The 27,597-nt window shown below is 39.6% G+C and overlaps 1 protein-coding gene and 2 long non-coding RNA genes across 31 annotated transcripts in view; 1 reads left to right on the forward strand and 2 right to left on the reverse strand.

The window, feature by feature from the left end:
* ZNF207 (zinc finger protein 207) lies at positions 1 to 26,000 on the forward strand. Of its 29 annotated transcripts, none has more exons than XR_014561362.1 (15): positions 1 to 227; positions 4,324 to 4,450; positions 5,329 to 5,467; positions 6,879 to 7,049; positions 7,925 to 8,000; positions 9,648 to 9,748; positions 11,764 to 11,924; positions 12,698 to 12,787; positions 13,859 to 14,101; positions 14,641 to 14,803; positions 15,024 to 15,207; positions 15,435 to 15,514; positions 19,124 to 19,178; positions 21,211 to 21,258; positions 23,272 to 26,000. XR_014561362.1 is itself a non-coding variant. In XM_083727632.1 (12 exons), the coding sequence occupies exons 1-11, from the start codon at positions 187 to 189 to the stop codon at positions 15,182 to 15,184; spliced, it is 1,473 nt and encodes a 490-aa protein (XP_083583758.1). In that variant the 5' UTR covers positions 1 to 186; the 3' UTR covers positions 15,185 to 15,207; positions 15,435 to 15,875. The 29 variants fall into 29 exon arrangements, 5 of the variants coding, with proteins under 5 accessions (XP_083583758.1, XP_083583757.1, XP_083583759.1 ...); XR_014561365.1 differs by lacking the exon at positions 21,211 to 21,258 and having other exon boundaries at positions 23,275 to 23,339; positions 25,732 to 26,000; XR_014561370.1 differs by having other exon boundaries at positions 42 to 227; positions 9,648 to 9,718.
* Positions 7,580 to 15,772, reverse strand: LOC310839356. The gene is made up of 3 exons (XR_014561469.1): positions 11,251 to 15,772; positions 7,889 to 10,705; positions 7,580 to 7,838 (listed from the first exon to the last, which is right to left on the reverse strand). It is a non-coding gene; the product is annotated as an uncharacterized lncRNA (long non-coding RNA).
* LOC310839335 overlaps positions 23,078 to 27,597 on the reverse strand; it is a 10,245-nt gene continuing 5,725 nt past the window's right edge. The window contains exon 2 of the long non-coding RNA XR_014561447.1: positions 23,078 to 27,073. This is a non-coding gene — a long non-coding RNA (uncharacterized lncRNA). The remainder of the gene's footprint in view (positions 27,074 to 27,597) is intronic.

The following is a 27,597-nucleotide window of genomic DNA, read 5'->3' on the forward strand; positions in this document are numbered from 1 at the left end:
GCGGAGGAGGAGAAGGAGGAGGACACGCGCTTGCGCACTGCATTCTGGGAATCCGAGGGTTCGGCCGGAGGGCGGCCATTTTGTGTCTCGCTGAGGAGAAGAGTGCGCGGGAGGACCCGGAGGTCGAGCTTCTCGTCGTTTTAATAGTTGTTGTTTTTCCTTCGTTAAGCCGCCGCCGTCGTCGTCATGGGACGGAAGAAGAAGAAGCAGTTGAAGCCTTGGTGCTGGTATCCTTTTTTTCCCTTGGCGGGCGGGTGGCCGGGAGGCTTCTCGAGCTTGAAGAGGAAGAGGTCGGGCGGCCTAGCCTGGCTTTTCCCCTTCCCTCAGGAGAGGGAAGGGACCCCCGGCGCCTACTTCCACTGGGCTTCGAAGCCAGCCTCTTTTCCTGACTCCACCTGCCCCCGCTCCCAATATCCACCTGGGCCTAATTCAAATAGCTCTCGAACCAACACAGAATTTCCATAGGGAACGGATTGGATTTGTTTTCTTCTCCTGCCCTCTCGCGCGCCTCTTGTTTGCCAGCGTTTCAGTCGGCCGCTGCAGCTCTGCCCCGTTAACGAAAACTTCCCTCAGCGTAGACATACCGGGTTGACCACGTTTATCGGCCTGAAAAGCTTCAACTTGATTATTTCTGCCTTTAAAGACACAAAAGCAGGCCAGGTTGAGTGGTTGGGGTTTTATTTTTTGTGCTCCATGAGCCACCGGCTTCTCTCATATATTCCTCGGTGTTTTAGCAGACGACCCAAGTTTTACCAGTTGATTCGGTTCTTATCGATTTCAGAGGCTATTTTCGAAGAAAGGGGTGTTCCGCATAAGTGTTGGTCTGCTGCCTTACTCCTATCCTCCACATCAGCTTTTCATGTATTCATAATGGGAAAATCCATACTCTTGGGCTTTGCCTTCTCACATTTCACTCTCTTTCTCCCTCCCTCCCAATTTAGGTGTTTGTGATATGTTTTGCTTTGAGCAGTCATTATGTTTTGACCACGCAGTGAATAGTGTTTCTCCTGGGAAGATGTTTGAGGATGCATGAGATATAGGAGAAAATTTGGGGTTGTCTGAGTCTTATTTTTCTGAAATACATCATGTTGAAGTGTAGGTTGCTAGGTAGAAAGGGGGAGATATATTTTAGGTAGAGCTGCCAGTTTTGTGCCTTTTCCTCAATAAATAATGGTGGTGTCTTATGAAGAAAAAGGATATATTTGGGGGTATATAATAGTACTGTTGTTTTTAAATAAATTAGCCTTTTTGCTTGCATAAAGCCATTTGTGAAATTGTTTTGAAGTACCACATTAGAAATGAAAGGGAAGTGATTTATAGGAAATGTAGTTGACTTTAACTCTTGTAGAATATTAATCAACATTTATATCTGCTCAATATGATGTACGTGGTTTCCCCATTTTTATTTTCACGACCCTGTAAGGTAGGTTAGGCTAAGAGATGGTGATTGGCCCAAGGGCACCCATGACTAAGTAGGGGAATCTGACCCTCTAACCACTTCACCCCACTGGCTCTTTGAGACTAACCAAGCAGTCCCTGCAAGGGGCAGGGGGAGTCCTTGGCAGAGGAAACATCACTTCATAAGCTCTGCTGGCTTGTACAGTGGTCCCTCAGGTTAAGTACTTAATTCGTTCCGGAGGTCCGTTCTTAACCTGAAATTGTTCTTAAGCTGAAGCACCACTTTAGCTAATGGGGCCTCCTGCTGCCACTGTGCTTGACGCTGCACGATTTCTGGTCTCATCCTGAAGCAAAGTTCTTAACCCGAGGTACTATTTCTGGGTTAGCGTAGTCTGTAGCCTGAAGCATATGTAACTGAAGTGTATGTAACCTGAGGTACCACTGTATTGACAAAGACTATGTAAACACCACACGTTAACCCACACACCCCAAAAATGAATAATGGGAACTGGTAACTACAATTGCTAGAATTCTTTGGCGGGTAAATGTGTTTTAAATGATGTGTACACAGGCATAAACAAGGGAATCAGAAGCTTTAGTTTGGAGCCCTTGTGTTGTATCTGGGCATCTTACAGTTCCAAGCCCTCCCCTGGTCCATCCCCTACTGCTTTGGGGACACCAGTGGTGAACAGATCTACTATTATTCTAGAGGTTCTCTGACAATGGTTCTCCTCTCTCTCTGCTGAGAGGAAGATCTGCGATATCCTGTAGCCTAGGAACACCCTCCTAGGGACCACATAATTTCGGTCCCTTATTAAATATTGATTATAATTTTATTTATACAGACTTTCCCATGAACACTTGCGTTCAACACTGCTCATGGTACCAAACCCACCCACCCATTTTAAATCATATCTAAATACTCTTGACGTATAACCAATATACTAATCTCAGTATGACAGTTTGAACAGGAATACATAATAAAATACAAGATCTGTTCAGTTAGAATAAGGTGTGTTTGGGGAAAATAAGGAAAGATTAGTGTGTGCATCCCTTGATCCAGAATAGCAAGTCAAATTAAACTTGATATTTGCCCTCAAAAACTATTTTATGGGCTCAAATTAACTGATTATATATAATTTATATTGTGACATTCTTGTGCCATAGCTCTACCTTCAGCACTCAAATCCCTTGTTATTAATTAGTATATTTCATACTTTTGTGAGTAGGGACTCTTTCTGGTCTCCAAGAAAGAGACTCGCAAAGACATAATTAGAGCTTGCAGCTTGGAAGGCTAACTGTAGCCCTATTTTGTGTTAGGACCAGTGTTAGAAGCAGAGATATGAAAGCTAGGAGCTAAATGGCACCTTAGACCTAGGTTATACAACAGAATGTCTACGTGTGCTTTTTTATAACAAGAATACAAAGTTGAAAATGAATGAACCGCAGCTAAAATTCATGTTCATTTTTCACATGGTCTAGTCCTTCCCCTGCCCACCCCCCTAATATTCTTAAGAGGGTCTCTTATCCAGTCTTCAGAGAGTAGCTGGAAGTGGGGAGGCAGAAAAAGGTCCTCCTTTCCTTCCCCTCTGCAGTTTTAACCTGCAATCTTAGGTGCAGTATTGTGCCCAGAGCTCAGAAACTACTCACACTAATGAAATTCCCTGTCGCAAAGTGCGCCTAGAACAATGGGAGTTTCGAACACTGGTTAGGAGGCAGTTGCCATCTGCAGCAAGAGTGGGCAGAAAGTAGCTCAACATTTACAGAATGATGTCTTGAGTGATTTGCAGTAGAGCGGCATGGGTTTCATTCCCAATTTCGCAGGAAGAACAAAACTGCTTCCCTGCCTGATTAGGCTGCTGAAATGTAAACATTTATCAGAAATGGGTGTTTGAGGTGCAAGAATTGTGAGCTCTGTTCACTTCTAGTATTTAAAACAAATTTCTAGCCTCAGAATGTGATGAGAAGCACCCTTTTTGAATTTTAACTGTATCTCTTTTGTATCTACCAGATCCAGTTGCCACTGTCTCCCTGGTGAGGCATGATGCCAAGCATATAGAACCCCTCCCCTGATTTTGATGGTGCCTCAAAAGCTCTGCAAAACAAGACCTCTCCAGAAGAGAGATTTGATCAGTTCTCTTTGTTACATTAAGCTTTGTGGCAAATCGTTCAAATCACTTTGTAACAGAATTGCTTCTTGTTGCAAATAAGAGAAGGGGTGTTTTTTTCTGTAACAGACATTTGCAAAAAGGCTCACTCTTCTGCCTGCCTAGAAGGCCAACAACATGACCTAAAATGTGGCAGAGCTAGGGTAGGGTGCACTTTATTTAATGATTGGCAGCTGAGCCATAGCAGAGATTGTGGGTCCCTGAGCTTAATCCTCAGATTCACTATGTTGTGATTTCCATATCATTAATGATCATTTATGTGAATCTGTATACCCAGGCACCCATATTTTTATAACTTTACCATGTTGTATAGTAGGCATAGACAGATTTAATGCTTGCGGGATCTACTTTGGTATTTCGCTACAACCCCAAGATGCAAAATAGTTACAGGAGACGGGTGGAATCAGATGCAAAATAGTGGCCCAAGAGACATAGACCACAACATTTCATTAGCCCTATATTAAGATAAGCTACAAATTGCCGTCTCAGTTACTACAGATCACTGCAAATTCTGATAGCCAATTTGAAAGGAGAAAGAAAGATCATTTTTTTAGTGTTGAAACAAACTCTTGGATCACTGGATGATTTATAGTAGGTTCCATCAGTAGGTCCCAATGTGCCTCCTGCACACCCTCATTGTATATCCACTTACCAAAGAAATCAAAGTAATTAATACATTTTAAAGATCTGTAGCATTCCTTGAGAATAATTATTGTAACCTTTTTACTTCCATGCTTTCCTTAACAATGTGGCATAGGTATTGTAATAGGGATTTTGATGATGAGAAAATTCTTATTCAGCACCAAAAAGCAAAACATTTTAAATGCCATATATGTCATAAGAAACTGTATACTGGACCTGGCTTAGCTATACACTGTATGCAGGTAAGTGCTCAGGTTTATCCTTTTTTTCACATGGTGGTCTGCTGAAAAGCAATGTGCTGTTGTTTTGTAATCATCTTCCATAATTTATGAGTATTCTAGATTTCAGAACCAGCTGCATTAATGAAAGCTCTTCTTTGGTTGGTCACGGTAGGCCTTTGGGCCTGATTTGCCCAGGATAGTGGATACTATCATGACTTTATTATTTGGTAGTTGGTTGGAGTCTGGTCTAGTTCTAATTCTTTAAGAATTTAAAGCTACATTTGTAACTACTATTATAGTCCTTTGCATGCTTGTCTGGGAGTAAATACCAGCACAGGATTGCAAATCTGAGCATGCTTCATGTGGAGAGATTCCCATAGAACAGCCTTTATGTTTATCCCCTCTGTAGAGAGAGAGTGTTTGTCTTTCTGCCTGTATGCAGAGTGTGTATGTGTGTTGACCACACCCACTGCCAGCATGTGACCCTTGGAGGATGGTCAGTATAAATGCAGCCCCAAAAATGTTACTCCCTGTTTAGACCTAATTAGATCTAGCCCTGCTATTTGATTTAGACTAGTTTTGACTGCACTTGAGCTAACTAGAATATAGTAAACTGCCTCAGTTCAGATTATTTGTCCATTTAGCTAAGTGATCTATTTTGACTGGCAGCATTTCAGAGACTTTTGCCATCCCTGCTACCTTTCCTTTTAACTAGAAGTGTCAGGAATTCAATCTGATACGTTCTGCATGCAAAACATATGTTTTACCACTGGACTGTGGTCCTTCAATCTAAAATGCTATAAGTGCTACAGAACCAAATTATCAAATTTTTTTAAAACATCAACCACCATGTTAGTAACTTACCATGGTTTGAACTTATATTTGCCTACTTTTCATAGGTACATAAAGAAACAATAGATGCTGTTCCAAATGCTATACCTGGAAGAACTGACATTGAACTGGAAATCTATGGTATGGAAGGCATTCCAGAAAAAGACATGGATGAAAGAAGAAGGCTACTTGAACAAAAAACTCAAGGTAAATTGAAATACTTCAGTATGGAAAGGGCTCAGTATCTAATTATCATGTTCTGATGAATATCACCAGTGAGTGATAACTGTGAGATTACTGTGAGCAACAGAGATGTAAATCTAGACATATAGGTATTATTTTATGGGTCTTTTAAATTGTTGTGACACTAAGGTGCATAGTTGCACACTTGTCAACCTGCTTTTTTATGGATTGCAACTTAATGCTTGAAGATAAAATGTGGGACTCAGTATTGGGTCTGAAATGATACTGTTTGTTTTTTGAGTAAATCAATACACCTAATAATGGTTGTAAGCATAGGCTTGCCATAGATCAGGAAAATTCTGGACACGTTGTGGTCTTTAGGTAAAAATGGCTTTGTGGAGATTTTCCCAAATCTTCAAAATGTGAGGGGAAATCCAGGTGTATGGCATTGTGATGGGGAAATTAGCAGAAACAGCTCCAAAAGCTTAAAATCACCATTTGGGGGGAGGTTTGTTCCCAAAAAAGCTGAACAATTTAAGAAAAGCTCAACAACTTTGTGAGTCAGGAATTTTACTTTTTGAACAGCCCTATTATAAGCACCTTATGTGTCCACCTTTTACAAAGTTGGTGGGATCGGTAGCTCAATGCCAGTGGAATTCTGGTCCAACTGAAATATATTGTGCCCTGTGGTTTCTGGCTTCCAGGTGGACTCCTATTTGTCTAAAATTGCTTTCTTGTTGAAAAAAGAGAGGAAATAATTTTACTGTGTTGCTGTGTGATCTTATTCTGCATTAGCTATTATTAATACTATGATTCTTATAACCAATTAATAAAATACCAAGAACCAGCAATATCACTAATCACATCATTCAGCACAGTTATTGGTTATATATTCTGAAGAGAGAGCAGGGGAAGCTGCCTTGAAAGGCTTAACCCTAAAAGGCGACATATATGTTAAAAAAAGAAAGAAATATTATTTGTATATCAGTGGAAGCTAAACCAGGCTGTTTTATTCTCTTTGTAATGGCTGGTTATCAAGGTAATTCGTTGACATTTGTTTACTTTTTCAGACTAGCAGAAGATTCCGATACATCTAGTAATTGGCATTTTTAGTGCTGGTTGCTCCTTCAATTGCACTAAATACTCCCCAATTTAGGTTTTCTGACCCAAGTAGCAAATGATTAGATTGTGTAATGGATTCTAATTACAGTTTAAACAAATAAATGAATATTGTTTGTAATTGCTCTAAATGTTACTGAAAGAGTCATTAGTTTAGGTTTAACCCTAGTCTCTACTGTTGAAAAGGAATATTTATGAGATAAAAAGTATAAGGCAGCAGTCCATTTTATTTGAAGCAAATTGCAGGTAGAGTGATCCGGGATGGAATGTATTTAAGAGCAAATAATTAAACATCTGAATGTTAAAACTCTTTTAGCGGAAAGCCAGAAAAAGAAACAACAAGATGATTCTGATGAATATGACGATGATGAATCTTCGGCTTCAACCTCATTTCAGGCACAGCCTGTGCAACCCCAGCAGGGATATATACCACCAATGGCACAGCCGGGTTTACCTCCTGTGCCAGGTGCACCAGGAATCCCTCCAGGTAGCTAGATGGAAATAGTGTGATGATTGTCTTAGAAGTTGCTTCAGTAATGGGAAAACTTCAGTTGGAAACATTTTGTGAGGTGCTATTTTGAAATATAATGGGTACTTATAAACAATAATTGCTCCATACTGAATACATTTATGTTCTTCCAAATTATTTGAGAGCTGCAAAACCAATCTTACTAGAGGGGAAAACTCTAAAATTGCCTTGAAAATATTTGATTGGAATTTTAGAAACGGCTCCAGTTCTGCTAGCTACCAGACAGCTTCACATCCCTGAAACTGTGGTTTCCATAATATGCAACCTGTGGTTTGGAATTTGGCTGCTCTTCCTTGAAAAGCTGTGCATGGACATAAACAAATGTGTAGAGAATTCTGGGGTATATTGACGGAGTTAGGAAAACATAGAAAACGTTGGTTATGCAACTTTATTTGTGACAGTGTAATGCCATCTTTTAACCAAGCCCTCTGGGCAGTTTGCAATACAATTTACAGGTCACAATGACATATTTCTCAAGTGGAAGCTACCAATCTCTAATGGTCTTTTAACAATGGAAACGGTGGCTTCTTCTTTTTTAAACATGTGACACATGGTACTCTTTGACTGAACTAGTAGTAGTCTTTTGTATTCATAAACATACTTTGCGCCATAATTTGGAGCAGCAGGTGTCTCAAATGGCAGAAGGGGGAAATCCCGTGGATAATATTAGTGGATAATTTTCTATGTTGAACTTCTTTTATGTTAACGGAAAGGGTTCGTGATCATTCAGAATATTTCTTTAGTGAACTAATAAGTATTCTTACAAATCCTGTATTCATCAAAAAAAAATTGTGTACAGTATCAATAATCAGCACACATTCTCTGGCTTTCAGGTATACCACCATTAATGGCAGGTGTTCCACCAATGATGCCTGGAATGCCCCCAGTGATGCCTGGAATGCCACCTGGGTAAATAAAAACAGTGGATTAATAGTGTAGTCCATGCCTAGACAAGCATGCTTCATTTTCAAATCTATCCTGAGTTTTTGGACTTTGAAGTTGCACGCTAATTGTACAATGCTCTTCTTAAAATCAAGTCTTAACATTTCTGTCGGTAGGCAGGGATACTCCTTTTCTCCCTCTATACCCTTCATTATGAATTCGTTCTCTTTCCACACACTCAGCACTCCCATTCATACTTACTCTGTCTCACACCATCTGCATACATGCCTATGGCCCTGGTGTGCCAGACCCTTTCCCTTGCTGATCTTCATCTCCCTGGCAGAATCTCTTACCCAAACTGACTTTTTCCTGCTTTGTCATTCTCTCCTACTCCCATCTCACCCCACACAGTTACTCCTTCCCCTCTCCACTCTTTTCCCTAGCTGATGTATCCATTGTCTGCCTTTGCCACTCCCTCTGGAAGAGATAGAAACAACAGGGAGGTGTGCAGGCAAGCTCAGTTTCCAGTGTGACAGCTAGTGTCTGACTGAAAGACACAAGGCTTCTCTGGCTTATCTAGCAGCAGTTCTTTGCAGAACAAATGAAACCACAATGGGGCTGAGGGATGAGGTGGACCAGAAGGCAGCATCATGGGTTTGATATAGCCTGGACCTGGTTTCCTGCCCCTGTTCAACATGTTACTGATTCAGATGGTTCCCAAAACAATGTTGCCAATTTTCTTGGGCCATTAAGAACAACTTGGCACATACTGGAGTGGCTGGATGTTTTCCCAGTATCATTAGTTCTCTCCAGTGGTTTTGAATATGGCTTTCCAGTGTGGTTTTGGCAAAGGGTTCTGTCTGCTTTTTCATTTTTTTTGAGTTGGAAATCTGATCTCCCACTCTGCTGCTGAGTTCTGCCTGCTTCCCACATCCATCTAAACGACTTTCCCAGGCATGGAGGGAGTGGTGAGTTCCTCTTACCACATCATTGTGCACTTGGCTTTCCCTTCTGGCCTTAAGACAGAACACTTGAATGGCTTCCACGCTCATGCCTTGAGTTATGGAATGTTTCAGACAGGTCTGCCATGGATAGCTACTGAAAGCTGGAACTTACATTTCTCAGTGGAAATCCTTGGATGTCCTTAATAACATTGTGTACCACAACCCTTCCCCTGTCTGGTGGTGCTCTGCAGATGTTCTGCACTACAGTTCCCTTTGGGGAAGGGCTATAGCTCAATGGTAGAGCACATGTTTGCAAAAGGTTCCTGGTGTTTCCAAGTAGGGCTGGCCTGAAACTCTGAGGAGCAGCTGCCAGTCATTGTCAGCAACGCTGATCTACATGGACCGGTGGAGTGACTTGGTATAAATCTGCTTCCTTGGTTTCCATCAGCCCCAGCCAGCTTGGCCAGTAATCAAAGGTGATGGGGAAATAAGAGTTCAAAACATATGGAGTGTGGCTTAACACCAAATCCGTTATTGTGTATCTTACTACTGTGGAAATTCCAGTTTTGGTGTTTTGTAGCTTCTGTTTTGGAAATACGATGTTTGGTCTCCTTTTTAAAAATAAATAAAAATTATTGTGTGTGAGAGAGAGAAATAAGGACCACAGCAAATTGGGGAAGGCTGCAACATTCCGATATGCATTCTTTACCATTTTCTTCATTCTTCATAGGATGATGCCAATGGGTGGCATGATGCCTCCAGGACCAGGAATCCCCCCTCTCATGCCTGGTATGCCACCAGGTAGGTCAGGAATGACGAATCCATACTGTGGTGAGAGTTACTTTATTTTGTTTTTGAACTGATCTGGAGTTGCTGTTACTGCTCTGCATAAAATGGTGCACTTTTTATAGGGTTTGAAAAAAATGGCACAGAAAAAAGTTCGCTCTATGTTATAATTCTCCTTTGGAACATTTTTTTTAACCCCTCAATCTGGACATCTAGCATAACTGTATGGCATGGCAGAGGGACACTACAAAATGAAATTAGAGTTGATATAAAAAGTTCTTAGTGCAAATAATTTTGGGTGGCTCATACTTGGAAGTCTTTGCAGCTTTCACCTTGATTGTGACTGTTGGCATCACTTAATTTTATATCCACCCTTTAATAAATTTGTGAATAAAGATGCCATCTTGTTCTGGGGATGTGGTAAGAAAATAATTTCCTTTGGTTATTTTTTTAATTATAATTTTTGCAAATATAACAGAGGAAGGTTAACTCTGCAGGCACAGCTAAGCCTGGATTTTTCCTGCCCCACCCCTGACGTCCTATAAGATGTTAGATATAGGGCAGGTGGTTATGGCTTGGCTGAAATGGCATCAAGGGGCCAAAGGGGAGGCCTGACAGGCCAAATTAGGCACATAGGCTGGCTATTCCCCACTTCTGTATTAATCACTTAAAGTAATTTAAAAGGGTGGTTGGCCATAGCCCCATGAGCATCATTATCTAGTGGTGGTGGTGGGAGTCATTTGTTCTGCAAGGATGGGCAGGTGCCACTGCATTACGGTAGTATCTGAGGTTTCTGCAAGTGTGTGTCATCATGGCATGGGACAAACTTTCTAAACTTCACTGTAATATGTTGGTTGTTGGGTTTTTTCCCACTGTCGGCAAAACCGTCTAAATTTTGCCTGGCTGGAAAGATGCCTACTGTACAAAGTTTGAGTCTTATTTATAGCTTTTTACCTCTTGCCATGTCCACCAATTGGCATATGGCTACTGAAACTACTACTACTACTACTACTACTACTACTACTTCTTCTTCTTCTTCTTCTTCTTCTTCTTCTTCTTCTTCTTATTATTATTATTATTATTATTATTATTATTATTATTCCCCGCCAAGGCCGGGCTCAGGGCGGCTAACAAGCAATAATAAAAACAAATTGAATGAATATAACTAAAAAAACAAGATTAAAATACAACATTAAGCTATCGAAACATTAAAATATTAAAATGCAGCCTCACCACAGGAGGAGAAGGAAAAAGGAAGAGGGGGAGGGAATCAAATTGGCTCCAAGCCAAAGGCCAGGCGGAACAACTCTGTCTTACAGGCCCTGCGGAAAGAAATCAGATCCTGCAGGGCCCTGGTCTCATGAGACTGAGCGTTCCACCAGGCCGGAGCCAGTGTTGAGAAGGCCCTGCCTCTGGTTGAAGCTAATCTAACTTCTTTAGGGCCTGGGACCACTAGGGTGTTGCTATTTATGGACCTTAAGGTCCTCCGTGGGGCATAGCAGGAGAGGCAGTCCCGTAGGTACGAGGGTCCTAGGCCGTAAAGTCACATAAAGGACTGACTTGACAAAGCAACGTGAAGGTGCCGACGCTCAGAGAGAATCTCACAGCCACTTTGCTGCTGCTCCCCCCCCCATTCCTTTTGGCCACGCCAAAGATTTGGCTTACCTTTTTGCACAAATTGGGATTTGTGGTTAGCCTTTGTCCTCGCCAACTATGATGCACAAGCCGGAAGAGTAAAGCCAGCACATTCATACACCAATTCTTTAAGTTGCATGTTCAGAGCAGCAGCATTTGATCTGGCCTCAGGCCATAAGTACATATGCACACACAACATATAGATCATTTGTAAAAACTATTGCTACCAAAAAGTTGGATTATGCTCCTAATACTAGTTTACTATCACAGTTTTCGTAATTGTGGCTAGTTATGCCTTCTATTGATTCCTAGCTGTTCTCTGTTATTTAATAGAATATTGTCCTGCCATTAAAAAAGAATTTAATAGGGACATGTTTTGATACTAAAGTCTTCAGAAAATTACCATCAGAATAATTTTATTACAGGTATGCCACCACCTGTTGGTCCTCGTCCTGGTATGCCTCCGATGACACAAGCACAGCCTGTGAATGCTCAAGGTGTACTTAACAGACCTCCCGCTCCTGTTGTTGCAGCACCAACCCCTCAGCCTCCCGTTACTAAACCACTTTTTCCCAGTGCAGGACAAGTAAGTGTGTTTTACATCCTGATAGGAGGATTTTTAGACTGTGTTTATCCCATCCTATGTAAGTTGTAATAGTCACGCTGCAGGAACACCAGCACTCAAATCACTGGGGTTGTTAGACAGATTGCTTGGTATTTGCTGGAATTACTAAACAAATGTAGTCTCAAAATGCAGGTTTGCTATTTGCACCTGCTGTCTTTTATGCTAGGGTACCATTTTATTTATTTTTGCAAAAGAATAAGTATGTTTTGATCTTTGTTACCAGGTGCTCAGGGCCATGTTTCCATGAACAACTTTTATAGCCATTGGAACATCCTTAAAATTATAAATTCATATTATCATAAGGAGAAATCACAGTGAGTGAGCAGGAGCATGCTTCTGGAATGATTTTTTAAAAGATTATTCTGCCCTACAATGTTTGTTTCGTAGTCAGCTATAATAAACTTAATCCTTCTCCTGAAAGATAAAGAAGTTATGCAGTAATGAAATAAAATGCACACATAGAGACATTTGAGAGCCACTTGCTGTTTAACAGAGTGGAATGGTCTGTTTGAGAGATACATGCTCTCTCCTGTTTCATTGGATTCATTGTAAATGAATAAGTCTTTGTATGACTTCCAAGCATATTGCAGAGTCCTTCATAATGCATTGTTGCATTTTGAACTTCTGCAGGGAAGAGACTCATTTACAAAAGTCAATCCAAGATTCTTCCTATTGGTTATCTTTCACGCATATATTCGGAGACTGTTTACTGTTTCGTTTCTTTTATGCTACAGATGGGGACACCTGTCACAAGCTCAAGTACAACTGCATCCAATTCAGAACTGTCAGCACCTTCTAAAGCTCTGTTTCCTAGCACAGCACAAGTACGCAGGAAGTTGCAGTTTAAAATGGCTTTGCTGGTTAACCCTTTAGACCGTTATGTAAACATTAAAACATCTGCCTAAACATCTTCAGATAATTGAGGATTCCTGATTATGTTTAGCTATTAATCCCAATCTTAAATTGTTTGTATTTTTATTTTTTTACAAATTGTGCATAATATTTCGGTAATAGAAATAAACAAAAGATTCTACATTGTGGTTCTAAAGGGTTAAGAAGAGCATGAAAGCAGTTGAGTGCGTTTTAGTTGGCAGTGGTTTACTTGATGCATGGTTGTTTTTTTCTAGTTTATGCTGTTATTTTTTATGCATCATGATAAAAGTAAGGAAATGTCCAAACAAAAAATACATCATGTCTTAAATCCCAACCTATCTAGTCCTGGATTTGAAATTCAGTGATGAGTGCAGAATTTGTGCTATTGCTTGTCAAAGCATTCTCTCATAAGTGAAACTAAGAGCCCCCGAAGTAAGAAAAACATGTAATAGCTTCACAGTCATAGTAGGGTTCTATCTTACCCATTTGATGCAAATAAGGTTTTTGTAGTTTGTAGGAAAGGAAAGTGGTTCAGCACTATAAATTACTATTTGAAGTGTCTCAGAACTTCATTTTGTTTTTATGCAGAGAATGCTTTTAAATTCACCTGGTTGACCCACTAGCATTCTTAGAAGAAAAATCTTCCCATATATTCTAATTCTGTTTGAATGCTAACTTGCCTAATACTATTCTAAACCAGTAATTTCTAGATTGGCCTAATTACAAAAATAACATTTCTTAATAGATATGACTTATATTGAACATACTGTATGAAAAGATGAAAAAGGGACGGCAACAAATAGTAACCCAATTTGTCTTGCTTTTGTTGTGGTTTTTGATCTGCAACATCTCAGTTTTGTAATGTGTTTGTTTTTTCATCCCAGTTTGCTTTGTTATGTAATGGGGCTGAACTTTTACTTTATGCTAATCTAGCTGTGCAAACAGATTGTAATGCTACAGTGTTTGGAATTTTTGCATTTTAAATAGCATTGTCCTTATAGTTTAACTTTGTGTTTTTACAGGCTCAGTCAGCTGTTCCAGGTCCGGTTGGTACAGATTTCAAACCTTTGAATAATGCACCTGCAACTACCACCGAACCCCCAAAACCTACATTCCCTGCTTACACACAATCTACAGCTTCAACCACTAGTACAACAAACAGTACTGCAGCTAAGCCAGCTACTTCTATAACAAGTAAGCCTGCTACCCTTACGACAACCAGTGCAACCAGTAAGTTGATCCATCCAGATGAGGATATATCACTGGTAAGTTAAATAGGATTTCTCCTCGGTCCATAGTTGTGAGGAAATGATCAAACAGTTGTACCGTTTATGTGGCAGCTCTGCTTCCCACCTCTTCCCTCACCACTTAGTGCGTCTAACATGAATTATAGCAAATTTAGAATTGCTTTGTTTACTGCGGTATACTTCTCAGAGCCCAATGCAGGTAGTGTTAAAATTCATGTCAGACTGCTTCATATTTATTGGTGTGCTTTATGAACCAGATTTTCAGACTACAGTATAATGACACAATCCATAATAACTGAATAATCCCTAAATCCTGCTTTGAAAGTAGTAGAAAAAGTTAATGTAGAAGTAGAAATTGATAATGTAGCATTTTGTTATACCAGAATTTACATGCTATAATATGTATCTCTGTAAGTTTGTAGATGTGATTTAATTGGTTGAGTAAGCCAATTTAAATATTCTTCATTGAATGTTACTTGAGCTGTACTTGTGTCTCAAACTGACCTTTGATTTGATCTCATATTGTTGAAATTCTCCCTGTATGCTTCCCTTCATAGGAAGAAAGAAGAGCACAGCTGCCTAAATATCAGCGTAACCTCCCTCGACCTGGGCAGGCATCCATGGGCAATGCACCAGTTGGACCAATGGGAGGTATGATGCCACCGCAGCCGGGAATGCCCCCCCAGCAACAAGGAATGAGACCTCCAATGCCACCCCATGGTAAAAACACACTTAAGCTTCTTGAAATCCTATACAATTTATGTATTACAATCCTATACAATTTATGTATTTAATTATTTCGCAGCGTCCATATGCTACTTGATTGTAATACGAGCTTGAAGCGATTTACAAAAATACGCAGGTTGATTGCAGCCTAAATGCTTTACTAGCAGTAGTATTTCTTAAAGGTGTTTGTAAATTTGTTTTTTTACCTTCACAGGTCAGTATGGTGCTCATCACCAGGGCATGCCAGGATACCTTCCTGGTGCAATGCCTCCATATGGTCAAGGGCCCCCAATGGTGCCTCCTTATCAAGGTGGACCTCCTCGACCGCCAATGGGAATGAGACCGCCTGTAATGTCGCAAGGTGGCCGCTACTGATGCTACTGCAAACGCTCTAATAGGTTTGGAGATTAAACCTTTTCTCATCTTGTCCTGTTAATATAGCCAAGCTTCCATCAATTAAAACTTCGTTGTGACTTTTAGGGGAGGAAAAAAAATCTTTCCACATACAAGGAACTTTTTGGACATTCTTATTTTACATGGCAAAATTTGTTTAGAATAATAAAACAGGAACTTTCCCTGATGTTGCAATTTATACTGTATGGCTTCTTTTTCATGTTTCATCTAGGTTTTTAGAAGTGAAGTATAGTAAATATGGTTCGTTAAATTGTGAAGGCGCTGGAAATACATGAACGTACCATCTTAAAGGCAAGTTCTGTAACCTTACGTTGCTGTTCATAAAATCATGCCTTCACAGCACTTCAGGTGCTGTTGGACTTCATGTCCCCAACAATAGTTTGGTGAGGGCTTTTATTGTTACCATCTACTTGTACACTTAAGTCTGAACGTGTAACGATATTTAATGTATTTAGAGTTTCCTGTTGCAGGGTTTATAAAATTGACCTACTAAGTTCACGTGACTTCCTGTACTGTTAAACTTTATTGTAATAAAATGAAAGAAAAAAATTGTCTTTTTATTCATGACCAGCTGTGGACAACTGCCTGAAGGTTTGTACTGATGCATGCTATGGTAGTTTGTGGTATAATAAATACAGATTTCCTGATGCTACATTGATATATTCTGAATTATTTGAACTTCAAAGTCACTACTTTAGCTGTATGCTGTAGCTGACTCCTGAACAAGTAAATAGACCTGTACACTTATTAAGCAGTTGCAACAAAGTCTTAGGCTTAAGAAGACATGTTTTTTTCCTCTGAATGGTGCGCTTTCTTAAGACTTCTTCATAGCTAGCTGGTTATGATACTGGTGTGCTCTTATGTGTCCTATGTGTAAATGTGCTTCTACTAAGAAAATGCTATTGTAGAGCACATTTTTTGGCCTTGCTTCAGTTTTTCCTCAGTTTAGAGACCGCAAGCTACTTAACCTAACATTTTTTTTAAAAAAATAATTTTTATTAAAGATTTCTCTTTATAAAGCTTAGGTGCAAGCATTGGCTTCTGTAATAAAGGTGACCAGCCGAGAGGGATTCACCATAAAACATAGGTTGCAAAATAACAGATTAATCTTAATCAATTGATCAATTAATCTCTATCTGGGCATAGCAAAAAGCAGTCTGGTTAAAAACTACAGCTGAAGCTGCCCTGTGTGATTCAAACGTTGTCCTCATTTTGCCTCATGACTGTGTGTCAAGAAAACAGCTGTGGCGAGGTTTCAGCTGTGTCTTTAACTGGACTCTGTCCGATTTATAAAACCTAGCAGGAAAGAGGGTAAAATTATTGCCTTGGATGACTGAGCAGTTGTTGCTCTCAAGGGGCATGATGTGTTTGGGAGGTTTTGCCTCAGCATTTTGAGCCTTGTTTCTTTATATGCAGTACAAACCAGATCTCTTTTTTATTGCTTTCTCTTGTTAACAAGATAAGTATTTCCATGAGAGCTGGGAATAGCAAAACTCCTGTTCCTACTTCCATCAGTTGATTTATAAAGACAAATTCTGTTACTGTCATTTTTTGCACTCCACCCCTAGCTAATAGTAATATTGCATGTTAACAGCACCAATTTGTAAAGTAAAAACTATTTCCGATTTGCGTACGGTCTACTTCAGTCCTTTGCTTGGTCTCAAAAAACTTTATTCATGTTTGAAGTTCCTTTGCTGCTTTCTGAACATCCTCTTTTTATATTTTTGTAACTTTCAAAAATGCCCTGCCTTCCATTAGAAACTTTGGCTTTGTGATCTTCACTCATTGTTTTAAGTTGTTTTAGATTTTCATTTTGAGAAATTTATTTTGCTGGAGTACTGTGTATTAAATGTCTGAGCAGTGTTATTGGCACTTTGAATATGCTTTCTGTTGACTGGCTACCCATTTCCCCAAAAGGTACTTCAGAAATATGCAGCCATGTTCACTGTTTTATAATTACCGTATTTTTTGCTCTATAAGACGCACCAGACCACAAGATGCACCTAGTTTTTGGAGGAGGAAAACAAGAAAAAAAATATTCTGAATCTCAGAAGCCAGAACAGCAAGAGGGATCGCTGCGCAGTGAAAGGAGCAATCCCTCTTGCTGTTCTGGCTTCTGGGATACCTGCGCAGGCTGCATTCGCTCCATAAGACGCACACACATTTCCCCTTACTTTTTAAGAGGGAAAAAGTGAGTCCTAGAGAGCAAAAAAATACGGTACTTCACCCCTTTAGCTGTTCATTTATTTCCTTTTGCACTATTATGATGGCAATTGTGCAATTATACATACCTGTTGACCATTATCTGAAGAAGTTGTGCTTGTTTTTCTCATTCATGAAAACACATAGCTGAAGTTTTCTTTGACATTACTGTCTCTATAGATCCCAGTACTAAAGAGGCAAACCATTTTGGCAGTGGGCTTGCTTAAGCATGTGTTGGTAACTTTTCCTTAGTCTATGGCAAAATGAAACACAATGATTCTTGTAACATGGTTCATGCCTAATGAGCCCATTAGCAAGCCTTTTGTAGCCCATACTGGCCATTTTACATTTAAAAGGACTAGTGTACAGTTTGTACTAGTTGCATCCAGACTCTCCTTCTGCTCACAGAAGAAACAGAGATTAAGCAGAGGCTCCTGCTGGGCAGAGGGGTAGGCAAATTTCCTCTTCAGCCCCTGCACCACTTTCCACATGATGGAACGCTGGATCCAGTAGACAGAATTAGATCAGAAATTTACTAATTTCTACTGTAGCCTTGTATTGCCCCTTTATATTACCTGGAGTGGCACAGGTTCCCCATCCCTGCTGTAGAGATTCACCTGTACTGTACGCTTGGGTTAGAGATAACTAATTCCCCCCCCCCTCACTGGAGGCAGGCATTCTGAAGCCCATAGGCCCCTCCATCTTCTAGATAGAAGCTGTTGAAATCTATTTGCTCTCAGTGGAAGAGTGCCAATCAGTTTCCGTCCTGCTTCCACTGAGAGACAGGGTGCTCATGGAGGTGCAAGGGAACAGCTTATTATTATTTTCAGCATATATTCAAGGCCTTTATGTTGAACTTTCTGAAAGTTCTGAATACAAGCTTGTTTTTGGAATAAAAACTTCCATAGTTGTTGCTAATCCATAGGCTGGGGTCATTCATACATGTAAGCAAACCATGGTCAGTTATGAGAATGAATCTCAAGTCTCTTGTGATTTCCTCCATTCCTTCTCTTTTGTGCCCACAACGAAGGAACAAAAAACTTAGTTCCTTGTGATATCTGAACATTGGGAACTGTTACTTGTTTGCAGTATTTGTAATAAGAAGTGATCATCCAACCATGGCTTTGAGTTAATTGAAAGTAGAAGCTTTTTATCTCCTTGAGAGTCGCAGAAGCAGTAGGGTGCACAAAAGCCCATGCCTCACTCTCCAAATTGGAGACCATAGTTTCTTGCTACATCTGAACTTGGCCATTATGGAAAGGAATTTTGATACTTTAACAAATTCGTACCTCTGACATTAAAAAAATGATTTATGTAATACAGTTGTCTTAATAATTGTACTGGTCTAACTACTATGCAAGAGTGATGTAAAATTTCTGAACAGCAGATTCGTTTTTTTACATTTTTCACTTTTACTGCATTAGTTCAGAATATTTTATCACTTGGAGGGGAAACACCCACTTTCTACTGAGTGTCATATAGCACTGGTCAAGCTGGAAGGTGAGCACTCTAGTTGGGTTTTTATTTTTCCTATACATTAATTCTGGTTTACAGATTCCATATCTGATTTGTGTGGGGCTTAAAAGTTGAGACCAAATCTTTGCTTGATCATTGGAATTTTGTTAATTTTGATTGCATGTATTTTTAACTTAATTGGGTTGTGTTTTTCTAAAATTTAAATTTTTCTTCTTCCTATAGCCCTGCCATAGGACAGGCTGAGGCAGAGTCTCAGTGTTGCCCTGTTCAGTCTGAGGCAAGTGGGATTTATTTTATTCATTCTAGGGGCTTTCACAGCTTTATAGCTGTTGGATATTCATGTCCCCAAACTTGCAGCAAGTTTGGTGAAGGCTCCTATCTTTAATTTAATTTAGGATTTTTATAATCTTTTGATGGGCTCTATATTAATATTGATACTCTGACTTTAGTGCTTAAATTTATTGTTGTTAGCAGTCAGAAATCTTAAAATGAGTCAAAACATATCCTGTTCAATTGTTAATCCCTCCATCACCTTACCCTCCGAAACTTGGTGTAGCGATGCCATATTTTAACAGCAAGATGACTGCCTTTGAAATGGTGCTGTGAATTTTAAAAGTCCAGGAGTTTTGTTGGCTGTGTTAAGAAAATGCCTGTGTTGAAATCAGTTTTTCTCCACTGATACACACCTCTGCAGTTGGGGGTCAGTGACATCAACCTAACAGAAATGTACCTGAAACAATTACCTTATCATTAAATATGTTATCTGTCATAAGTTAATATTAATGTAGAGCCCACAGAGTGGAGAAAAATGCAGTTGTGAGTTTCATAAGATGAACAAGTGAGATAAATGTTTAGTAGGAAACATTCTTTCAACAGCCTGATTTTAAAGGTAAACAACTTGCCATATTTATGTGCACTGGAACATAATGAGCATAGACATTTAGGTATTCCTAGTCTAAGCAATTTCCCATATATTATGCACAGAACATAAAACAAACGTTCAGGGGTTTTGGTGCCATTTGAATCCTTCCTTAGAAAATGTATTGCTAGACTCATGTGAAAACACATGCATTACTTTAAAAGAAAGATTTAAAATTATGAGGAAAGCTGCTGATAAAAGATTTCCAAGAATACTTGAGAATCTACTTCTATCCGCAGCTCTTGCAACAAATCTAGTTTTCGTTTGAGAGAGTTTGAAGCTTTCACAAGGCACCTAGATTTTCTGGGTGGTCCCTTAGGTTTGCACTTGCAGAGCCTCAAACTGCTTCTTAAACACTTACTTAGTTTTTTAAGAGTTTGGGAATTTGGTGTGAGAGGCTGTTTTTCCTTAATTCAAGGGATGGCCCTCCATAAGCTGTTGGGCTCCAAATCTCATCAGCACCCAGCCACTATTGTCAGTGATCAAGGCTTGCATGAGTTTCTATCCAGCGTCATTTGGAGGGCTAAAAGTTCTCCATCCCTGCCTTACACAGTCCTCTCACCCAATCCTCCAAGTACTTTTCCAAATTCAAGTGTCAATTTCTTTTCTGTGGCATCTACTAGCTCTGGCTGTAACTCGTGTTTTCGTGGTTGCAGTTTTAAAACGCTAACTTAGAATTACCTGTCGTAATACCTAAGCAATACAATTAGCTGCCTGTCACTTCTCTCATATGCATGCAGAACCCTCTGCAAGCTTCTCATTTTCTCAAGAAATTGTAATCCAGAGTCAAGTTCACTGTGACTACCTCACATCTGAACGTAAACTGCATTCAAATCCTCAATTCAGTGTATTGTCATTGTGTGTGACGTGACTCTTGACAATTAATGGTGAAGATGGACTCCGCACTGAAGATGGAAAATAGCAATCAGCGTTTCTTCTACAATGTCCTCTGCTCTTGAGATCTGCTTTTTTCAATGTTTTCCCACCCCCCTTGGTCAATAGCCAATTTATTGAAACATGCTTTGTTTGGAGGGACTTGAAATAGAAGGGTTGTATTCATGGCTTCTGTTATCTTTTTGAGTATCCACGAGCAAATAGCTTGGGTGTTAGAATGCCTTTACTGTCACCCTGTAATAAAATAGATTAAATAAATGAGTGCCTTGATCCAGTTGCATGATTTTAGACAGGAATCACTTGATAAGAGAGAACATGTTTAGCTTTGAATATCCCCTTCATCCAATCTGAGCCTTTTTTTTTTTTTTTACACTTCTCCAGCTGTCCTACAATCACATTTTCTAGCATATACCTAATGTAACTTTATGGTTTATGAAGAACTGAGAGATACTAGGATTTTGTCCAAATGTATGTGCCTATTTCTTTATAATTACAGAGCAACCTAAAAGTCGGTATTAATGTACTGCAAAGGAGATCCAAACAGGTTTCATTGCTTTCCTTGGCTACAACTTTCTAAATTTTGGCTTTAGTTTAGAAATTCCTCTACCTGGAGTACACCTACCGGTATTTTCAGGACTTCACTAGTAGTCTCAGGTGGTTCTTGGGGCATTGTGATTCATTCATTGTGATCTCTTGAAGTGAGACGCACGACCAAGTTGAACTTTAAAAAAATAAATTTAGAATTAAGATTTAAATTGCAATTCTGAATTGCACTTCGCCCAGATTTTAATTTTTTTCTGCCATCACAGAACTTCAAAATGCTACCCAGACTCTCGCATTGAAAAAGAAGTCTTGGGATTTTGTACATTACCAATTCAAAGGAAAACTGCCAACTTTGCTTACATAGTATTCGGTCCCCACCCCCAGTTTCCCTTTAAGAGCTCTTGTGCAAAATTGTCAAATTGATTTTTCAGTAAAGAAGTCAATAAGCAGCAATTTGAGAGTTCTCTGAGGCCCCAGCAGAGTGGAAATACTTCAGATAAGTTTGTGTACATCCATAGGTCATGCGGAGTCATGTCTTAATTTGAAGTACTCCGACTTGACTAAAGTGTATTCAAGTAGATACAAGTAGTTAAATCCAAACTAAAGATCATTTTGTGTCATAGGCATACACTTGAGTTAATTATACTTACAGTTCTGGCGACTGTAAGGTGGCATTAATTCTGGCCACTCTTGCTATTATTAGTTTTGTTTCAGTTTTAACTGAGGCAACACTACTTGCTTTAAAATTATATGCATCTGAATCTTTTGATGGATGTTTATTGTTAAATGAAACCACACAATCAATCACTTCACATCTTTTGTATAATAAAACATTTAATATATAATTCAGTCCATATTGCTTGTTGACCACTGTGACTCGTAAATTTATAAAATATTTGATCACAGAATAATGTAAATTTAAGGAATATTGTTGGGTAACGCAATAGCTCAGTCAGTAGAGCATGAGACTCCTAACTGCAGGGGTGTGGCTTGGAGCCCCATGTTAGGCAAATGATTCCTGTATTGCATGGGTTGGACTAGGTGACCCTCATCCTTTCTAACTTTACACATGGTTACATTGTCAGTGCCAGCAATTAAATGTGAAGTAACTTGCTAGAACAGAGAGAAATAGTATTGCACTACATTGCAAGTGCTTTTTTTTTTTAGGTTTCAAGCAGCTTTTAGGTTTTTGAGAGATCATACATTTTGGGCATTTCCTATTCTGAACTTTAGTAGTCTGTTTTCGTCAACTTAATCATTTGTTGTCCTGGGAAGCATACTTAAGAGAGCCATGCTGAAATGGGGGACGGCGGATGGGACGGGACGACGACACTCAACATAGAATCTCACTTCCATTCTTTTTGGCCTACTGAGTCTGCGCTGCCAACCTAGTAGATTGGAATGTCTCACTGCATTATTTCCATACCTTGTTCAGATAACGTATTTGCAGTGGAGCATTCTTGCCAGTGTCTGGCAAGACTAAATAAGTTGTTCCCTTAATTAAAAATAAATGTGAAGACACAAAAATGTCTTCACTAAAATAGCAGTTTTGAATCACTGATGTGTGCCTGGCAAGCACTGTTTTCAAAATGTCACACCTCTACTTCACACAACAGTTGCTAAAAGTTAGGAGTCAAAGTTCAGTATAAATTTTACCCTTGTGCTTAATTTTAAGAATAGTCAACTCAGCTAACATAAAATATTTTATAATCCTTTAGGAATTCAGTCAGCTTTCTCAGACTGTTAGTAGTAATACAAGTACAGGGCTTTCCAGTTCATTTTCACTGATACCCTTGAAAGAACGCTACATATTTTTTGGGGGCAACTTGCACTGTAACCCTTTAACATTTGAATTGGTTTAACAAGTATATTTCAGAGTTCAGTTTGACGGACTACTTAGGAGTTAACAGTTGCTATAAAAAAGTGCAAGAATTTTGGTTTGTGTTTCGAAATTTAAAACTAAATTATGAGTTAAGCTTTTTGGTTTAATATAATTTGTGTTTTTGTTGACTAGCAGCAGAATTTCAGCATTTGCTACTTACTGGTAGAGAAGAAAAAAATCCCACAGCACTGCCAGTACAGGTTAGTTTAATCTGTAAGTACCTGATGTTTGTTTGAAATCCTGTACTACAAATGCCATCTTAGTATGTGAGGATGGAGCCATAAGTTATCTGGAGAGGGTTGCATCTTACTACACCTAAAAGGGATAAATATTCACAGGGAAGGGGAATTACAATAAATAACCAATTTGGGTTTAGTGTATCATGTGATGGCATTCCAGTCAGGGATCCAGTAATGCACTTTTTTTCTAAGTGGGAAATCATTTGACTAAGGTTGATTGGAAAATAACCTCAATCACATCTGGGGTGAATGGGTGTTTATGCTATTAACAAAACAAGAGTAATTAAATATTCTGATTCTTTCTTCTTAGCAGTCCTTACAAACACCCATCAGCACAACTTTGTTAACTGATGAGCACATCTTTTGTGATGGGCATTATTGAGACGAAATGCTGTGTCCTCTGAAACCCTTGAATCTCAACACTTTAAAGCCTAGATAATTTTCTTAGGCAGTCCCTTCTCACTTAAGTGGGTTCTGAATATTCAGTGTTCTTTGGTTATTTCTTAAAGTCGACTATGCATTTCTGTAGTGCTGCTGTTTTGCTTAAACTGGTGGTTTGTGCAAAAATGTAGTTGCATCTTAATTAGAACTGCATGTTTCTGTATCTTTAATTTTCTGCTGCCATGTTTACTAGCCAACTTAATTTGGTAACATGCTTTTAAAAACCTGCTCTCAAAGTGGCAAACTAAAGCTGTTGTTGGCAGTCATTCGAGCATTTTAAGTAAATAAAGTTCAGAAGTGGTCACAGCCCTGACACAGAAATATCAGCTTCTCCCACCAACTCTAGGTAAATCTATTGCTTTATTGATTGCTTCATCAATATGAGACTGCTGCTGCCTCTGTGCCATTGCAGTCTCTCTCTTAATGCCACCTTATATTCATGTTCAGCAATCCTGAAACTTCTCTTTAGAATTGCCAAAATCTCCTTGGAGCAGCTTTAGAATGCTTCTTAAGACCTCCTTGTTTTGAGCTGGGCTTGTTGGCTTAGAGTTAAGCTAGCACAGGGTTACTGGTCTCCTACATTTTAGTTTGATCAAAAAAATCCAGTTAATTGGTTCATTCTGTGGTATTGGGTGTGTTACGGCATAAAAAGCCTTTGGATTGGGGAGTAGGCTACAACTAAAAATAATATTTTGTGATCAGCATGAGAAAACAAAGCTATGTATCATGCCTACCAACTTGTGGATAATGAAAATGCTTCTTAAAACTACAACAGATGTGGAAATTTAAATCTAGCTGCATTTCATAGTAAAGGTTGAAGAACCCAGAAGAACAAGTAGTCACTGTAACCATTCAATATATGAATCAAGAGTGTTGTTTAGAATGTCTTGGTCCCTTGTTTTTCTAGTCCCATTTCTCTAGTGGTCAATATATAGTATTTTATAAGGATGACAATCTTAAATCTGCCAGCTCTGTACAGTTCAGGTTATTTTGGGGCAGTGGGCAAGTGGGCAGAAGAAACAAAACTGAAACAAAACCGCTACTGTTGGCATTCAGTAGTTCAGCCACAAGAATTGAGTTGACCTAGGCATCATGTTAAAGATTTTGAGTTGCCAAAAATTAATTCACCTGCAAGAGAAACTATGAACATTAAGAACCTGCCATTCATTTAGGAGACTTTTTTTAGAACACATCTTGTCTTACTTACTGTGCTTGTATTGAAAATAAGGGTATCTTGTAAACATAATTAAAATTTTGATAGTTTCTGTGTCTTAACTTTCCTTCTGTGCCCTTTACTTTCCTTTATACTAGGGAAAGTTAATACTTAAAACTAGTTTGTTGATTAGTAAGATAACCTGGTAATGCAGTTGTCACTGAAATCCCAAACTACATAGACACCCAATCATATGATTATCCCCAAGTGATTTGTACAGGGCTCAGCTATGCCAGGGAAACACCTAATTCTTAAGGTGTGTGGTAGGATATGCTGCTTCACACAAGCACAACACTACACAAGGAGTGGCAAATGCAGTTTAGAACCCTAGCACAAGGAGTATCACCAGGATCATATTTATTTCTCCTCTGACTTGTGGGTGTAGCTTCTATTTCAAGCAATGCCTTAATGCTGACTAGATCCTTGCTACTTGGTATAAACTGGTTAACCAAAACTAAATGGCTTTGATCATGCACAGCAAACTTGAATTTTCTGGAGGGACACACTAAACACTTGGGCCTGTTGATATATTGGCTTGCATTTATATTTGTAAACAGCTCTACATAGTATGAAGCAGCTGGCTTTTGTCCTGCTTATTGCTGTGCAGCTGGAGTGACCTAAGTGGAGTATGTTTTCAGTTCCAAATACTGTAACAGATCCTGTGATCTTACTCTGATCATATGAAAACAACTTGTATAGTCCTGCAGACACCAGGAGAACCAGAAAGTGAGGGAACGTATTTCTGATCTGGCAACTTGGTAAGTATCTAGCCTCTTCAATGTTTTTTGTTGGTGATAAAAAATAATCTGTATTTCATTCATGTAGCATTTCCCTGATGAATGGCATAAAGATGGGGACAGACAACTTGCTTATATGCTTTTGATTAAAATTATACAAATAGCATTATCGGATGTATACTTAAGTAAAGCTGTGTATGTTTCATTCATTAAACTTTGAACCAGAGTTAATTACTGTGCCTGTCTGCTCTTTGGTCCTGAAATATTTGCACAAAATTGCCCCACATGGAATTGTATTTCATTGCGCGCGGGGGTGGGGGGGAGGGTGTCTTCGTTTGAAAAGTTATGTAGTTGTAGAATTGCACTTACATTTTATTTATTGAAAAATTACACCCTCCTTTCAATCAGATGATTCCCAAGTTGGCTTTACAAGCAAAAGGCAATGATGCTAAATCCCTAACACGCACACGTGTATATGCTAGGGTTGCCATATTTTCAAAAAGTAAAAACCAGGAAAACCCCAAAACCCCTTTTGGAAATTCCCTCCAGACATCAATTCTGCCTTTGAAATTCTGGTAATGTCCAGGAAAATCCAGAGGTATGGCAGATACCAGCAGTCTTAGTCCTCTTGACTGGTGGAAGAGGCCGGGACATGTTTCTCTTCTGCTTTGCAGCCCTAGGGCAACTGGATTGCACATGTGAAAATTGTATAAAGCCACTTAAGATGCAATCCCATGCACAATTAATGGGACGTAAATGCCATTTAACTCAGTGGAACTGGCTTCCAAATAAACTTGCACTGAATTGAACTGTATTGAGTCAGAAAAGGCAAGAAGACATTGGCTGAGAAGAACTGTAATGTTGCTTTTATCTGCACAATTGCACATGGTTATAAAGGCGGAAATGCGTGTTCTCACGCAATGCAGTTGTGGGGGGAGAGCACAATTACAGAAGTGCTGGCACCAATTGCGCAAACACTCTTTAAGAGAGAAATAAGGAGCTTGGCTTCCAGATATCATCCCATAAACCCAACAATAGCAGTTCCTGGAATTTAATGTGAACAATTTCTCTTTTGTACAAAACCTACATAAAAAGCGGCTGGTGTATTGTGTCACAGCTGAAACTGGAAATCAGTATCTGAGAGGTGTCTTCTATCTTTCCATATGCAATGTCTTCTCACTATGTTAGGATTTAATCACATATTTTTATAATAGTATAGCTAGAAGTAATACCAAAATTGCAGTTGCCCTCCAGAGTTTGAAGGCACCTCTTTTAACTTGAGTGCAGCAAGAGCTCTTGCTCCCCTTGTGGGGAGGGCTCTTCCCCCTGCTAGCCCATTCTCCATCTTGGGCTTGGGGACGGGCCCCATACTCCACCTCAGCATAAAAGACCCCAAGGAGGCCCGGGACACTGCTGCTGCCGCTTTGCCGGTGAGTCTTGGGGAGGACCGCTCCCCCTGCAAGCCCATTCTCCACCTTGGGCCTGGGGGCGGGCCCCAGACTCCACCTCAGCATATAAGGCTCCAAGGAGGCCTCGGAACATCGCTGCTGCCGCTTTGCCGTGCGTTTGTGGGGAGGGCTCTTCCCCCTGCAGGCCCACTCTCCATCAGGCCAGGGGGCGGGGCACACGCTCACCACTGCCGCAGCTTTGGGGACATTGCTGCTGCTGCAGCGGTTGTTTGAAGTGTTTTTATATGTTTTAAACTGTTTTTATTTTTTGCTTTGTTGTACCACCATAAGCGGTGGTTTTTATCCATGTATTTTTTATCCATGTATTTTTATTTTGTTTTGGTATTTTGGGTTGGGGTGGGGTGGTTGTGGAGTGGGGT

This window comes from Podarcis gaigeae (assembly GCF_964106915.1).
Source record: "Podarcis gaigeae genome assembly, chromosome: 2".
Taxonomy (NCBI): domain Eukaryota; kingdom Metazoa; phylum Chordata; class Lepidosauria; order Squamata; family Lacertidae; genus Podarcis; species Podarcis gaigeae.